Source organism: Drosophila subpulchrella, chromosome 3R (assembly GCF_014743375.2).
Source record: "Drosophila subpulchrella strain 33 F10 #4 breed RU33 chromosome 3R, RU_Dsub_v1.1 Primary Assembly, whole genome shotgun sequence".
Classification (NCBI taxonomy): domain Eukaryota; kingdom Metazoa; phylum Arthropoda; class Insecta; order Diptera; family Drosophilidae; genus Drosophila; species Drosophila subpulchrella.
In genome coordinates, this window is record NC_050609.1 from 2,871,124 (window position 1) to 2,884,898 (window position 13,775).

The 13,775-nt window shown below is 43.0% G+C and overlaps 3 protein-coding genes across 8 annotated transcripts; 1 reads left to right on the forward strand and 2 right to left on the reverse strand.

Moving 5' to 3' along the window:
• Nucleotides 1-376: 376 nt before the first annotated feature.
• On the reverse strand, nucleotides 377-2,934 carry LOC119556941 (band 7 protein AGAP004871). 2 transcript variants are annotated; one of them, XM_037869437.1, is made up of 9 exons: nucleotides 2,816-2,934; nucleotides 2,671-2,757; nucleotides 2,460-2,610; nucleotides 2,037-2,399; nucleotides 1,711-1,876; nucleotides 1,218-1,656; nucleotides 1,119-1,160; nucleotides 830-892; nucleotides 380-743 (listed from the first exon to the last, which is right to left on the reverse strand). In XM_037869437.1, exons 1-9 carry the CDS (start codon nucleotides 2,841-2,843, stop codon nucleotides 685-687), a joined length of 1,398 nt encoding a protein of 465 aa, XP_037725365.1. In that variant the 5' UTR covers nucleotides 2,844-2,934; the 3' UTR covers nucleotides 380-684. The 2 variants fall into 2 exon arrangements, with proteins under 2 accessions (XP_037725374.1, XP_037725365.1); XM_037869446.1 differs by lacking the exons at nucleotides 2,460-2,610; nucleotides 2,671-2,757; nucleotides 2,816-2,934 and having other exon boundaries at nucleotides 377-743; nucleotides 2,037-2,117; nucleotides 2,174-2,192.
• Nucleotides 2,935-7,989: 5,055 nt separating this feature from the next.
• On the reverse strand, nucleotides 7,990-10,449 carry LOC119555237. The gene has a single exon (XM_037866520.1). It carries the CDS (start codon nucleotides 10,342-10,344, stop codon nucleotides 8,143-8,145), a length of 2,202 nt encoding a protein of 733 aa, XP_037722448.1. The 5' UTR covers nucleotides 10,345-10,449; the 3' UTR covers nucleotides 7,990-8,142.
• Nucleotides 10,450-11,959: 1,510 nt separating this feature from the next.
• On the forward strand, nucleotides 11,960-13,722 carry LOC119558162 (band 7 protein AGAP004871). 5 transcript variants are annotated; one of them, XM_037871444.1, is made up of 6 exons: nucleotides 11,960-12,063; nucleotides 12,114-12,258; nucleotides 12,313-12,442; nucleotides 12,497-12,672; nucleotides 12,728-12,893; nucleotides 12,955-13,722. In XM_037871444.1, the coding sequence occupies exons 1-6, from the start codon at nucleotides 12,000-12,002 to the stop codon at nucleotides 13,687-13,689; spliced, it is 1,416 nt and encodes a 471-aa protein (XP_037727372.1). In that variant the 5' UTR covers nucleotides 11,960-11,999; the 3' UTR covers nucleotides 13,690-13,722. The 5 variants fall into 5 exon arrangements, with proteins under 5 accessions (XP_037727372.1, XP_037727390.1, XP_037727356.1 ...); XM_037871462.1 differs by having other exon boundaries at nucleotides 12,536-12,672; XM_037871428.1 differs by having other exon boundaries at nucleotides 12,313-12,672.
• The last annotated feature ends 53 nt before the right edge of the window (nucleotides 13,723-13,775 follow it).

The following is a 13,775-nucleotide window of genomic DNA, read 5'->3' on the forward strand; positions in this document are numbered from 1 at the left end:
TTTGCTATTTCTTGCACATTAGCTCTGCAACTTTCGCACACGATCTCGTGCCCACACACACACAGAAAGTGCATTAACATCCTGCCACGCCCACTTTGTGGCAACTTTTTGCCTAGTCCAAATTAAATAATAAATGCGCAAAGTTGGGCAAATTTATAATGTTAAGGCAAAATTGTTGAGTGAGTTTTGAGTAAATTTTTGTTGTCTGGGGTAATTGCGAATTAATTGGCTACGCTTGACAATTGCTGATTTATAAAAGCCAGAGATTCGAAGTGCTTGAAATATAGTTAGATAGGACTTTACGTATTAATTGAAAAAGACCACAGTCCATAAATACGTGTTAGGAGCCAACTTTTTTGTTGATTAAAGTCTAACTATATTTTATACCGGCATTAAATTATCGACTCGAAAACTTCCAATTTATTAAAAGAGATAAATTGCCATCCGAGATTCCATTCTCACCGCGAGTGAAAAATACCAAGCATTTGGCTATTTTTTATCGTGTCACAAAAACCGCTTGGAGGCCCTTCAATGGCTGTGCCAATGGATGAGGATGAGGATGGGGAGCGAGGCTAATGCCCTTCAATCAAGTTTGTGGCCCCATCGGCTGACGTGACTGTTGCTCATTTCACGCTTGGCCTTTCCATTGTCCTGCTGCCAGGAGGCTGCCAGCCCGCCGGCTGATTACCGACGAGTTCGCAGGAAGTCCCGATAAGATTGCAGGTCCATAAACGCCAGGCCCCCTGTTAAACAAGAAATTCAGAAAAGAGGGCGACAAGTTAGGGGAGGTGGGATAACAAATCACTTCGTATCACTTAATAACACTCGCCTGGTCTCTGCGGTGAACTTTGCATCGCAGTCTTTTTGGCACTGGCATCGTTTGAGTTAAGGTCTGTAAAAAGAATATACAAGCTTTATAAGCTTTCTTTGTTATTTTCATACATAAAACAGTAAAGTAAGGCGATTTTTACACGAAGTCTGTTGATTAAAGAATCGATGTCGCGAAAAAGACTAATCAAGCCCGACATTAAAAAAAAATTATATCACTGGATCACAATTTAATATTCTGATGACTATCCTTAAGTATAAAACGTTTATGCTTAAAATTTAGGACGTACTCGCAGGACTCCGCTTTATACGCTCGAACTCATAGGCGACATCTAGAAAATACGTATACTCAAATAAATTAATATAAAGAGCATTTGATATACTCTTACATGTAGGTCTCTGATTTTCTTCATCTGTCCTTACTATCTGACTTTCATCTTTACCTATATCGATTAGAAATTCATCTCTTGGAACTTTCATTAAACTTTTTGAGGTGCCAGGTTCATTTGGTTCCGTTCCCCTAACATCTTCTTTAGTTTTTGGCTTTATATCATCCTTACCACTAAAGAAGAAATTAGAAAGGACTCCGCCACCACCATGACCACCGCCCTCCTTTCGAGTTTCGGTGCTACTTTCCGCACCACCACCTCCTCCTTCAATTTTTTTGGTGTCCTTGCTACCACCAGGGCCATCTTCACCACCGTCTTTCTTATTTTTCGTGTCTTCTTTGCCACTCATAAAGGGCTCCATTATCTCTAGAGGAATGGGGTAAATGATCCTAACACGTCGCTCCGAGGCGATCGAAGATAGGATCTGCAGATGCCTCAGCTAAGACAGAAGGAGTTGCTTTAGATATACCCTTCGCAAGCCCTAAGATTTTACCTGAAGTGTAATCCTGTTTTCGGACATCACATCGGAGGCCTCCTTCAGAGCCTTCGAGGCTTTAAGCTCACCTTCGGCCAAGATAATTTTGGCACGAGCTTCTCGCACAGCTTCAGCCTCGCTGGCCAGGGATCTTTCCAAGCTGGGGGGCAATACGATATCCATCCTAAGGTACAAATAATTATTGTTACATTTTTTATAATTAAGCAAATCAATCTCGTTGATACCGGAAGTTACTTTTTAGTTAGTTTTAATATTTTTTATAAACACCTATCTTTTGTTAAAAAAAATGTAGGTATTTTAAATTTAGAGAATACTTTTCTTACACATCTACACGCTCCACACGAACTCCCCAGCGAGCTGTGATGCCGGCCACGGCATGTTGGATTTCCCGGGACAGTTGCTGCCTGGAGGTCAGCAGGACATGAAGCGTCTTGGATCCCACGATATTACGCAGCGTTACCTGTGAGATCATCTCTGTGGCCTGCTGGGCATTGTCCACCTGGATGATCGAATCAATGGGACTGTAGATGCAAAAGTACACCACTGCATTCACGGTGATCGTCACCGAGTCCTTGGTGAGCACGTCCTGTGGAGGAACGTTGACGACATCGGTTCGCATATCCACCCTGTGGATGTCATCTATGCAGGGTAACAAAAACACTAGTCCTGGTCCCCGGAGACCCCTCCTGTGGAATGTAGGACTATATTTAGGTCACCAGTCCTTGACAAATAGCAGTAAACACCACCTTAGACGACCCAGCCGAAGGATAATTAATCGATCGTATTCGCGAACTGTTATTACACAGCAGCATAAGGAAAAGGGCAATGTTATGGCCACAAGGAACCAGCAAAGTGCCACGGCGCACTTCTCAAAAGTGGAGTCCTTGTTGTCCTCAGCTGGAAAATAGGTAATAATCTGATCAGCATGGGACCTTAGGGTTGTTAGGGCTTACTTACTGGTTTGAATGTACCGACTTGGAGGAGGCTGCCGACCTGCTGGCGCACCTTGAGCCGAAGGTCTCTGGAATTCCTTTTGTCTGGTTTCTATTAAAGGTTCTTTCTGGTTAGATTCATTGGCTGCCACTTTGGTCATATACCTTACCTTGCTTCTCCTCGTTGCGATCGCTCATGACGATAAATTTTAAATTATCTATAAGTGAAAAAAAGTACGTGACTCGTGTGTATGATGTTTATTTCAAAGGCACCACATCGAAGTAGCAGATAACCCCGGAAGACCCCCTGAAATACTCATATGAATTTTCTTTCTCATTTATTTCCGCCCTGCAAGCGAATGAAATTTTGAGCAAATAAGGAGGGGGGCGTTGAATTGCACATAACCCGCAAGAGCTCATAAATTTCCTTTTTCCAACTAGAAAAGCTCAACTGCAACCCATTCACTGTCAACCCGCAAAAACCCCAAAAGTGCACAGTACTCTGCTTATAAGCAAGCCACTTTTTTGAACAGAATTCGCTGGGTGACAGCAAGGGGAAAGGTCAGAATACGAGATGAGGGATCGGTAGGTGATGGAAATGCATATTGTGCAGAGAACTGACTACCTGTTTTGGTCCCAATGAAAAATTGTGGTTGTTGTTTTCATTTGCGAAATGGGACTAATGAGCGGAGCACAACATTTTAAAGCACTAAAACCTCAAAGCATACCAAAAAATGGAAAATAATGAAATATATAAGAACAACTATTAGGGTTATTAAGTAAGTTATTTGAATATTATAATATCTAACTAACTCTAGCTATCCGTAAACTAAAACCTCAAAGCATACCAAAAAATGGAGAATAATGAAATATATAAGAACAACTATTAGGGTTATTAAGTAAGTTATTTGAATATTATAATATCTAACTAACTCTAGCTATCCGTAAATTTTATACATCCCCTTCTTTCTTAAATTGAAGCCGATTACTATAATTACCAAGTTCTATCAAGTTCTTCAATGATCCATATACTTACGAAACTCACTGTTCTGTAGGCCAAAGGTGCCGCGGCAGAAGTGTCAAAATCTGACATGGAAAAATGAACCCAACACGAAGAGCTCCTAATTTTAGTAACAAAAGCCGCTTGGCTGGCTTCTTGGCAGCCAGGAACCCTTTGTGACGCGGGAAATCCAAAATAGGGAAAGTTTGAAAAGTGGCCGGAAGAGGAAGTCAAGACGGTGGCTGGCGAGAAGGCTTTTCCGATGATAATACCTGGCGGCGTGAACGTGACGATGACTGGCACGATAACATTGAAATATTACCATGGCCGGGACCCCGCTCCCTTTTCGCCAAAAGATTCCCGGCTGGCAGTACGACGGCACCCATCGTGGGCAATTATAATTAGATGTGACTGACGGTGGGAGCTCAATTAAAAGCCACGTGGCTGGGCGAACACCCAAATTGGGTTAAAACGTGCAGCGGCAAATAGTCGTGTGGGTGTGCAAATGCAGCGGCCAAAAAACCGCTTGAAATTGTTTCTATTTCAATTTGCCAACGTGGTTTTTCGGGGTGCGGAAGCGTGACATTTTGGCTGTGCCGATATTTATGCTTTCCCGGACTCAAATCCCCACATTTACACAACTTTCGGTCGGGGGGGCCCAAGGGCCCCCAGGGGGGAGCAATGGGAGGGATTTTCAGGGGGCGTGGTGGAAAACTTTCCGTTTTCGTTTTCATTTTCATGCCAAATTTCGACACACACATCCGCGTCTGCGGTCAACTCCGGGTATCCGGGCGACCGGAAGCCTTCGGCTATGCGACGATAGGAAATTGGTTTATTTTATTCCCATCGACAGTTTGCTGCGGCCTTGGGTGAATTTTCCAGTGGGCGGTCGCTTTTCGGGTATTTTCAAATTAACATGAAAAACGATTTAACGATTGCGCTCTGAAAGATCTAATTAGGAAAAAACAATTTCCGATATTACGAATACCGAAATAATTAAAGCACCATTAGTTAAACGCTTGATGTTCGCTTGGTTTTATTTTCTTTTGAGCGAACTGCCCCACCTTTAGGCCAACAAATTGACTGGTTCAGCCTGGTTTTTGGCGGCTTGCAGGTCACTCTGCCAAATAGCCTCAGTCTGGCCACGAACTAATGAAAACGAGCCCAAAATGAAGTTAGAGTCAACGGCAATAGCGGTTGCCGGAAACTAGGCCAAAATAAGTAGATGGAAAGCATATGGAAAGGATTGCTTATAGCAGCGAATGAGTAATACACTTTTTCATAAATATAAATGCACAGACCAAACCGAAAATTGTTATATTATATTAATAAATTAATGTTGATAATAAAATGTATAGGTAATTACATTTTTGTATGAATAATAATTTATAAATAAAACCATTAAATATTTGGAAAATTATTGAGTTATGACAAGCTTTAAATTACTTTATTTTAAAGTTTTGGGGTATTTTATTGTAGTGTCAAAAATGTTCTCTTCTTAAAATTCCATTAATAAATTAAGGCCAAGTTAAACCCAACCACAAATGAGTTGCAAGTCAAGAACCAAATACCTTAATTTAAACTCCATCATTTACCATTGTATAAACCCGAAAACACTTCAAGCTGTAGAGCAGGATAACATAGCTCTCAGCCAGGGTATAAGAGGGTCTTTGACCCCATATCCTCTGGCCAACAGCCCCCTTTGCCAACTCTTTGACCCCAGTCACATGCAGCTGAAAATGCATTTGGAGTGTGTGACCGCAGAAACACCGAAAACCAAAAACGAAAAAAGGGCCAAATGGAGGGCCCCAGAAACCCAAGAATGAATGAAGTGGAAGACATGAATGGAAACGGGCGAAACAGGATCACACTCATATAAGCCAACAAAAAATTGTGGGCGGCAAAAAATGCTGGCTAAATGTGCTCGTTAGTGGTTTTCTGGTTGAGTTTTCCCTGTCGATTGTCTGTGAATCCCTTATTTCCATTTTTTTGTTTGTGAGTTCAGAACCAGATTCATATCCGTATCGCATAAATTCCGTCTGCAGAGACTGCTTTTAGCCAGCTCCCCTGCCAATTTCTGGAATTCGTTGGCGAATGTTTGACTTTTAGGCAAAGTCAACACGCAATTTAAATAACAATTGGCCTTTCTTTCGCCCGTGGATGAGTGTCATTAGCAAGACATTTATACGCCTCAGCTGAGCACCCAACACATGTTTATGCATATCAGCAACCTTTTGCCGAGCATAAATTAAGTCAAGGCCAGGATTTTGCTGACAAGGCAAAACATTTTGCCAAACATGTGCGAGTCAATGTTCAGCGAAAGCTGTCTAAGAATTTTGATTCTAGGCAGCTTGGCAAAAATTACTCACAGTTTGGGGAAAATTAGATAAAAGTACCGGAAAAGTTATTCACTTAGAAAATAGAAGTGTAAGTAAATGAAAGCCTTTTAGACCCATTTCAAGTATCGGTTTAGGGAGGGTAAAATCTATAGTGATTTAATAATGATACAAATATTTATAAATATTTTTACCTAATAATTTTTATACATTTTTAAAATATAACAGAGATTTGATTTGTCCTTTATATGTATTATCTAACCTTTTTTTAAACATTATGGATTGAAAGCTGTCATATGTTGAATGGATGTTTAAGCATCCACATTAAAGTGGACTCGGTGGCATTAGATGACCTGGACATCTTTATCCTGTGCCGGTGCCAATGCTTTTCTCTCTTTGCATTCCCGCTTTATCTAAGCTCAGCTTTGGCATTGTTAATGCCAACACATTTTCACATTTTTACCCACTTGGAAATTTACGTATTTCCCAACGCTCCAGGCATTGGAGTCCCCACCCATTGGAGTCTCCACCCATCTGATGTCACGGCATTTCTACTTTCCTGCACTTTAGTGAGCGCACAAATCCGCATCCGCACGAGAAACGAAAAAAATAGGGATTTTATCTTTTAGTCGCTTGTTGCTTTTGGCTCCTTGAAGTCGCCGTGCGGACATTTCCGGCTGGAGAAATACGTATGCTCGAGGATTCGTCCTGACACGGACTTATCGCCGGTCCAGATTTATGCCGGAGCCAAACAATTCAGCTGCTGATTGTGGGAATTAACAGCTCCGTTTCTGTGCAACATTAATTTATGGCTTAAACAGCGGGCCAAAACAGTTTGGACATGATTGAATTTATTCGAAACTTTCGGAGGCCGCAAGTGCTGCATGCCCATTAAGAATCGAATGGTCTTTTCTCCTTTTTTGTAGACAACTACTGGATGGGAATACCCACATTTTCTCCCAACACCATCGTTGCCAAGTCATCTGCACTGATTTCCATGGCAAATTTCAGCTTTCGTACCATTCATTTCCGTCGCCGAACAATGGATCCAAAAAAAGAAACCGAAAGTGGGAAAAAGTGTCTGCATTGAGACAAATTTAATGAAATTTCAAATTGCCACTCGCCTTCTGTCTAGATCTCAGGATGCTTTCGTCTCCTCTTCGTTTTGTCAATGCCACAGGCGGTCGTTCTGGTTTTCTTGGGCAAACTACAACAAATATTTGGATTCTCTGGAAATCTGTTAAAAAAGCTGGTAGCAGAAATAGAAATAAGTATAAATTATTGGTCAATTTTTATGCATTAAATTTATATCAAAACAATCTTTACTTCATACAATACCGTTGAAAGTTATTAAAGGGAAAACAAAATAAATTTCAATCAGTTTTTAGAATTATTTTTTAACCATTTAAATGCAGCGGAAAATAGTATTAAAGGATCTTGTTATAAGAAAACAATTTCATCAAATCAAACGTCTTGTTAAAAATAAACGTCCTAAGCCCCGGAAATAAGCGACAAATTGGAATCGGAATCGGAGAGTGTGAATATCGGAATCGGTTCCGTGCGTCCTTTCTTCTCCGGCTCAGTAGATGGCTTTGCATGTTGGACACGAGTCTACTGAAGTCGCCTCGTTCAGGGTCTCTTTTGTGCCGCTGTGACAGCTGCTCATTTCACGCTTGGTAATTTCAATGAATTTTGCGGGGATCCAGCAGGACATGCCACGCCAACAAGGACCCCGGCACGCTATCCACTTATTTGTATGCCGCTCATTAATTAAATTTTCTCATTTATATTGAATACGCTTAGTTCGAATAGTTTTTCTTAGCTTGGTATAGACAGCGTTGAAGTAAAGAGAAATCCACTTAAAAAAAACTATAAATTCGCTTCTTTCTTATATAATTCTTTATTTCTACTCTCAACTTCGAGAATAAAAAAATTATTAAGCCTTTTTTATATTTCCAAACATTTTTTTTTGGTTTCAAAAAAATTCAATTTTAAAAGAACTTATCCCTTTGAGTTAAACAAATTTAAATGTATAATTACTTGCATCAATATATGGTAAAAGGAACGGTACTACAAATTTGGTAACAAACAATTTAGCAACGTTAAAAGTCTTGTCCAGGTCATGGTAACTATGGATAGGATCCCAGGTTTCCCATCTATCCTATCTCAGCATATCTGCGTAACGAACTGGCAGATAGGCAAAGAAACTCTTCAGCATGGAGGAGTTTCTGACCAGGTGGGGACTCAGGGCCTGCCAGCAGATGCGGGTGAGGGTCAGGATTCTGTCGTTGAGTGGCATTCGGTAGTTGGCCTTTAACTTCTTGGCATGCGCCTCCAGGCGGGCAAAGTCGTCGAAGGTGTCCTCGGCCGAGAATCCTTCACGCTTCACACTGGGTGCATTGGTCAGTTGGTTCTCGACGCGCACAAAGGAGCTCAGTCCCTTTTGGATCACCTTGCTGATCTCCTCGTGGCTGTAGGTCTTTCCATACCGTCGCTTTATCCATTCCTGCATCACAAAGGATTTGTGGGAATTGGGAAAAGCGGCGAAGACGCAACGTGGATCCCGTCGCAGCATAGTAAATCCATCCTTCAGAAGGCGTTCCATTAAATTTCTGTTATTGGGATCAAATTTCTTGATGTCCTTGGCCCAGTCCAGCTCATTCTCCACTCCACCGCCGCAGATCGGGGAAGGTTCTTTCTTTACCGCCTCATCAAAATCATATGGTTTTTCCGATTTTATGGAAGTCTGGGTGCGTCTACGGGGCTGAGGAATAATAACCGAATTAGTTGGCCTTTCGGATTTTATAGACTCCTGATTCCGTTGATGGGCCTCCAGGGAGCCGAACCACATGTTCTGGGCGCACTCAACGATGGTAGCCACCACTTGGGCTTTGGGATCCACCCGTTCGTTGTACTCATCCTCGGTGGAGGGGCAACTCTGATCTCTCAGGGTTCTTATAGCCTGGCTGCGTATCACATCCTTAGCTGCGGGATTCTGATCCTGCGGGGCCATCTCGTGGTAATGGAACACAAAGGGCTTGTGCCGATGAGGGCCCACAAAGAAGCGTCCTGGCTTGGGAGGCTTCTCGCAGGGCGATGGTGGCTTCACATCACCGACCTTTGTCTGCGTCATGATCACCCTGCGCGGTCGTTTGACATGTCCAAGAATAGATGGTGGACAGTCGGCCAGCTTCTTCTCCTCTGGCAGGGGCAATGGACATTGGATGTCATCATCTGGATCCGAGACGCGTACTGTGCTCAAACGACTCACGGTGTCCTTGCCGCTAATCACATGGACACCCAGATTGGGCTTGGTACTCAGTCGCCCGATGTCCGCCTCCTGGTAGAGGTATTTTACCTTGTCCACTTGGACAGTAGTGGGCACCTTGCCCACCGAGCACAGCTGATCGTGATCCTCCACTAAAACGACATCCGTGTGATGGCGCTGGCGAAGTCGTTGCCATCGCAGGGTGTACATCTCAATGTCCCTTTCCAGCTGAGCCACCAAGCGTTTTTTGAGGACATCATCCTGGCGCGAAGTCACGTCCACCAGGGCCAGACATTGTTGATGTGCCCTGACCACGGCGGCATCTTTGACCAACTGCTCCTGTCGCCTTGCCTCCTTGTGGAACTCGCAAATGGGCATGGTCTCGTCCTCCGCCTGCGAGGTGGCATCTATCTTGCACCAATAGTCACCCATGATGTCGCCCACCATCTTGAAGAGCATCCGCTTGACCGGCTGGAACTTGTACTTGGCAAACCAGCGGCTTTCGTCGTTAACTTTATAGTTGGGTCTTTCGCCAGCGGGCCAGAAGGGAAAGGTGACCACCAGGCGGGGTCTTTTAGAGGAGAACTTGGCACCACCCATGGGCAATTTGGGCTTTGGCAGGGGCGTAAAATAGGGCGATCGGACACTACGGAGATCCGAGACCCGCCTGGTCGGCAAGGAGATTGAGGTGGCTGCCACCGGGGGAGCCACAGACTTTGTCCTCTTCAGCCGCTCCACTCCCGGCGGCAGGATGCGGTCCAGTTCGCGCATTGTCATCTCCAAGTCCATGTAGGTAATGGCCGACATCAGTATCCTTTCGCTGTAGGCGAAACCAGCTCCCTTATAGCATGCCTCCAGGAGAAAGTAGAGAAAGGCCAAATCGCTGCCCCGGCAAACACCTAACAACTTTCGCAGCATCCGCACCTTCACCATGGGAGTGACTCCCAAACGATTCAGGCAGAACTGCGTGCGGTACACCGTCGCCTCGGCATGATCGTCCCGGATGGAGAACTCCAAAGCCTGAATGGCCTGCACCTGGAAGTCGGACAGATTGGTGAACCATGTGGCCCCCACCTGCGCTGGCATGTCCCGCATGTTTTACTATTTTAATAAATAATATTTAAATATTTTTATATTATTTTAAAGGCTTGGTAAAATCACTTAAAATTTTGGTTGATGCTGTGTATGCTAAGGCTTAGGGTTTAGTAAAAACTGAACTAAGTCATTGTTCTTGTGATATGAAGTCAAAATTCATCGCCTACTTTTCGTTTTTCGGACCTCAAAAATGGCTTATATAGGCAACTTACCCAAATAAATGTTAACAGCCATTTTTCTGTAAGATTTTTTTCAGATATTTTTTAAGAATAATCCAAATTGAATTATTACATATTTATATTGCATTTATTATAACCCCAACTTCAAGGCAAGGTTAAAATCTTCAAAAAGTTTAGTTTTAAAGAATAACCATTGGAAATATGTTAAGAGACTGCCACACATTTTAAATAGCTTCAATAAAAAAAACAGCAACATTCACATTCACTTTCGCATCCATCGTTCAACCCTTCCACACTCAATTGACACGCCCCACACTTATCGGCGATGATTGAGGCAATTGCATCGTTATCTGAGACTGCATTGAAAAGCCATTAATTTGCCACCTTCCATCAAGCAACAGGTGGAATACCGTGTTGTTGCCTCCGGCATTGCCTTTCTTTTTTTAGCCACCATACAATACCATACCATACCGTACCCATTTCCCATTTCCCGTCCTGACAACTGACAATGATGGATTAGCTTATCAGAGCGGGTCGGGACATTCATTTGCTCTTTGTTTCGCAGTTCATGGCAGGACTCACACCACCGCTCCCATGGGAACTAATAACTTTATCCGTCATCAGAGCGAAATATAATAGAGTAATTTTCTGTGTGACGCGCCAGGATAATTGGCTGGACTTGGACTCGGACTTGACCATATGTCGCTGCACTTGCAATCAGATAAACTGCGGCAGGAGGGCAGGAGGTGCGGAGGTCCACTCCGCAGACTGTTGAGGTCACCAAAAGAATGGGCAAATCACATAAATTACTTTATGATGGCGCTGGGGCCATGAATCTGGTAAGAGAGGAAAAACTTTCTTTTGGACCGGCACATGTGGTCACGGAAGGCAGAAAAAATATATAAAAAAAAGAGTGGCAACTTCCAGACTGCCGCAAGGAAGCAACAAAAGTCATTTCGAAGTTATTACCCCAGCTACCCCAACCTCAGAAACCCCTTTATAAATATATATAGCATTAAAGCCTGGTCAGTCAGTTGCCATTTGTTTGTCGCTTCATAAAAAATAGCAGAGAAGGCGAGAAAACAAAAGTTTTCCTCCTTTTGCTCTACGAACTTTTGTCAGCCTCGCTCTGTGATAAAGTTTTCGCCTTTCTATTTTATTTTTTGGCCAATTTTTATTTGTGACTGACCATTCAGAGAGTTTTGCTTTTTTTGCTGCTGCCCAAAAAAAGTTTGCCATTCAAGAAACTTGCATGAAAAATGCAATTTCAAATAAAATTTAAGTTTTTCAGTTACTCCTGCTGGCGCAATATGCAAATGATTAAATTTGAAAATATTAAGCTCTGGGGGGCTTGAAGAAAAGTGGAAAGAAGTAAGTGGATTGTTTCGTATAAATTGGGTTGGACCCAAAATAAGATACTTTTGAAATAACATTCAATCAAATAATTATCTAGGGTCGAACAAAAAATTCATTGTTATGAAAAAGCAATATGCAGGCCAATATGAGAAGAGTGAAAAGATGGAGCCTTCCTCAGATGCGGGTAGAGTTTGAAGGACTTTCGAGCTTACTTCTTAACTTATTTCGTTACAGATAAGGGCAATCTGATGATTGAGAAGGTAGCCGTGTTTATATCTTGGTTTTGTGTAGTGGTATTTTTCCCTTTCTCGATATGCTGTTGCCTATATGTGGTTAAGGAGTTTAAGAGGATTGTGGTATTCCGATTGGGTCGTCTCAGGTGAAGTTCTTAACTTCTCTAATGCACGATCTATGATCTCAATTCCACTTTCAGAGGTTGCTCAGGTCCAGGTCTGGTATTTCTGCTTCCCTGCATCGATTCGTTCAGAACAGTGGATATTCGTACGGATGTAATTGATTCCGATCTCCAGGATATGCTTACCAAGGACTCAGTGACGATAACGGTAAATGTAGCTGTGTACCACCACGTATACAATCCCATCGACTGGTTTATCAAGGTTGACGATGGAAATGATGCCATAAAAAGGATTTCCCAGGTCACTCTGCGCAGCATTATCGGATCCAAGAAACTGCACGAAATATTGACCTCCAGGGAGCGACTATCCGAGGAAATCCAGGAAGCCTTGGCCGGGATCACCACTCGTTGGGGAGCTCGGGTTACACGGGTGGGCCTGTAAGATAACCCCTCTTATGTAATTGACCCCTAGTTTTAGAAACGCCATCCCCAGGTTGGAAATCATCATACCAAGTAGTTTGGAGCGCTCTTTGGCAGCGGAAGCGGAGGCATCAAGGGAAGCACGAGCCAAGATCATTTTGGCCGAGGGCGAAGCCAAAGCTTCACAAGCCCTAAAAGAATGCTCAGATGTGATGTCCACGAACCAAATTACCCTACAAGTAATATCTTGATATTTATTATTTGTAAGGATCCCAATAATCCTAACTTCGTCAAACATAGCTGAGGCATCTGCAGATTCTCTCATCAATGGCAAAAGAACGTAGGGTAAATGTTATTTTCCCCATTCCATTGGAAATAATGGAACCATTTAAGGATGGGAAGGAGTCGTCGAAACCAGCCCAAGACGACGATGATAAAAGGGATAAGTATAAACAATCTGATAAGCTGAATTTATACTCACCAAAAGTCTACATCATTGGTCCTCCACCGGATGAATTCCCCGATCCCAATCCCAATCCCAATCCCGAACCTACGCCTGAACCTGATCCCGAATCAGGTACTGATAATGGGTTTAGGTCTTCGGACCATAGGGGATACCAAGAGGCAAGTCCCAAAGAAGCAGCTAATAGGGAGAATGTGGATGAGACCAGACCTGGCCGATCTTGGCAGTGGCCACCATTCTTTAGACCCTCGCGAAGAGCTGATAATGGCGAACAACCATCTGGCAGTCGAAGAACTAATCAAACTGATGGAATCGAACCTTATCCACTTCTGACTAAGCCTCCAACCCGTTCCAGTTCTCCCTCTACAAAGCCTTCTTCTATTCCCATTCCTCCTCGTCCTGATCCCCCGGCACTTCCTCCAGTTCCATCTCATCCGACGCTTCCTCCCATTCCACCCCATCCAACTCTACCTCCTCTCCCAGAACGACCCACACCTCCTCCCAAATCTACTTCTCCACCTAAAGAAAAAGATCCAAAAATAACAAAGCCCGACAAAAACTATTATTTTTAAGTAATGCCTATAAAAATATATGTGGGAACTATGTCTTAGGTAAATTAAGAAAATATACGTCATGAATTTTATTTCAATGTCAGTTT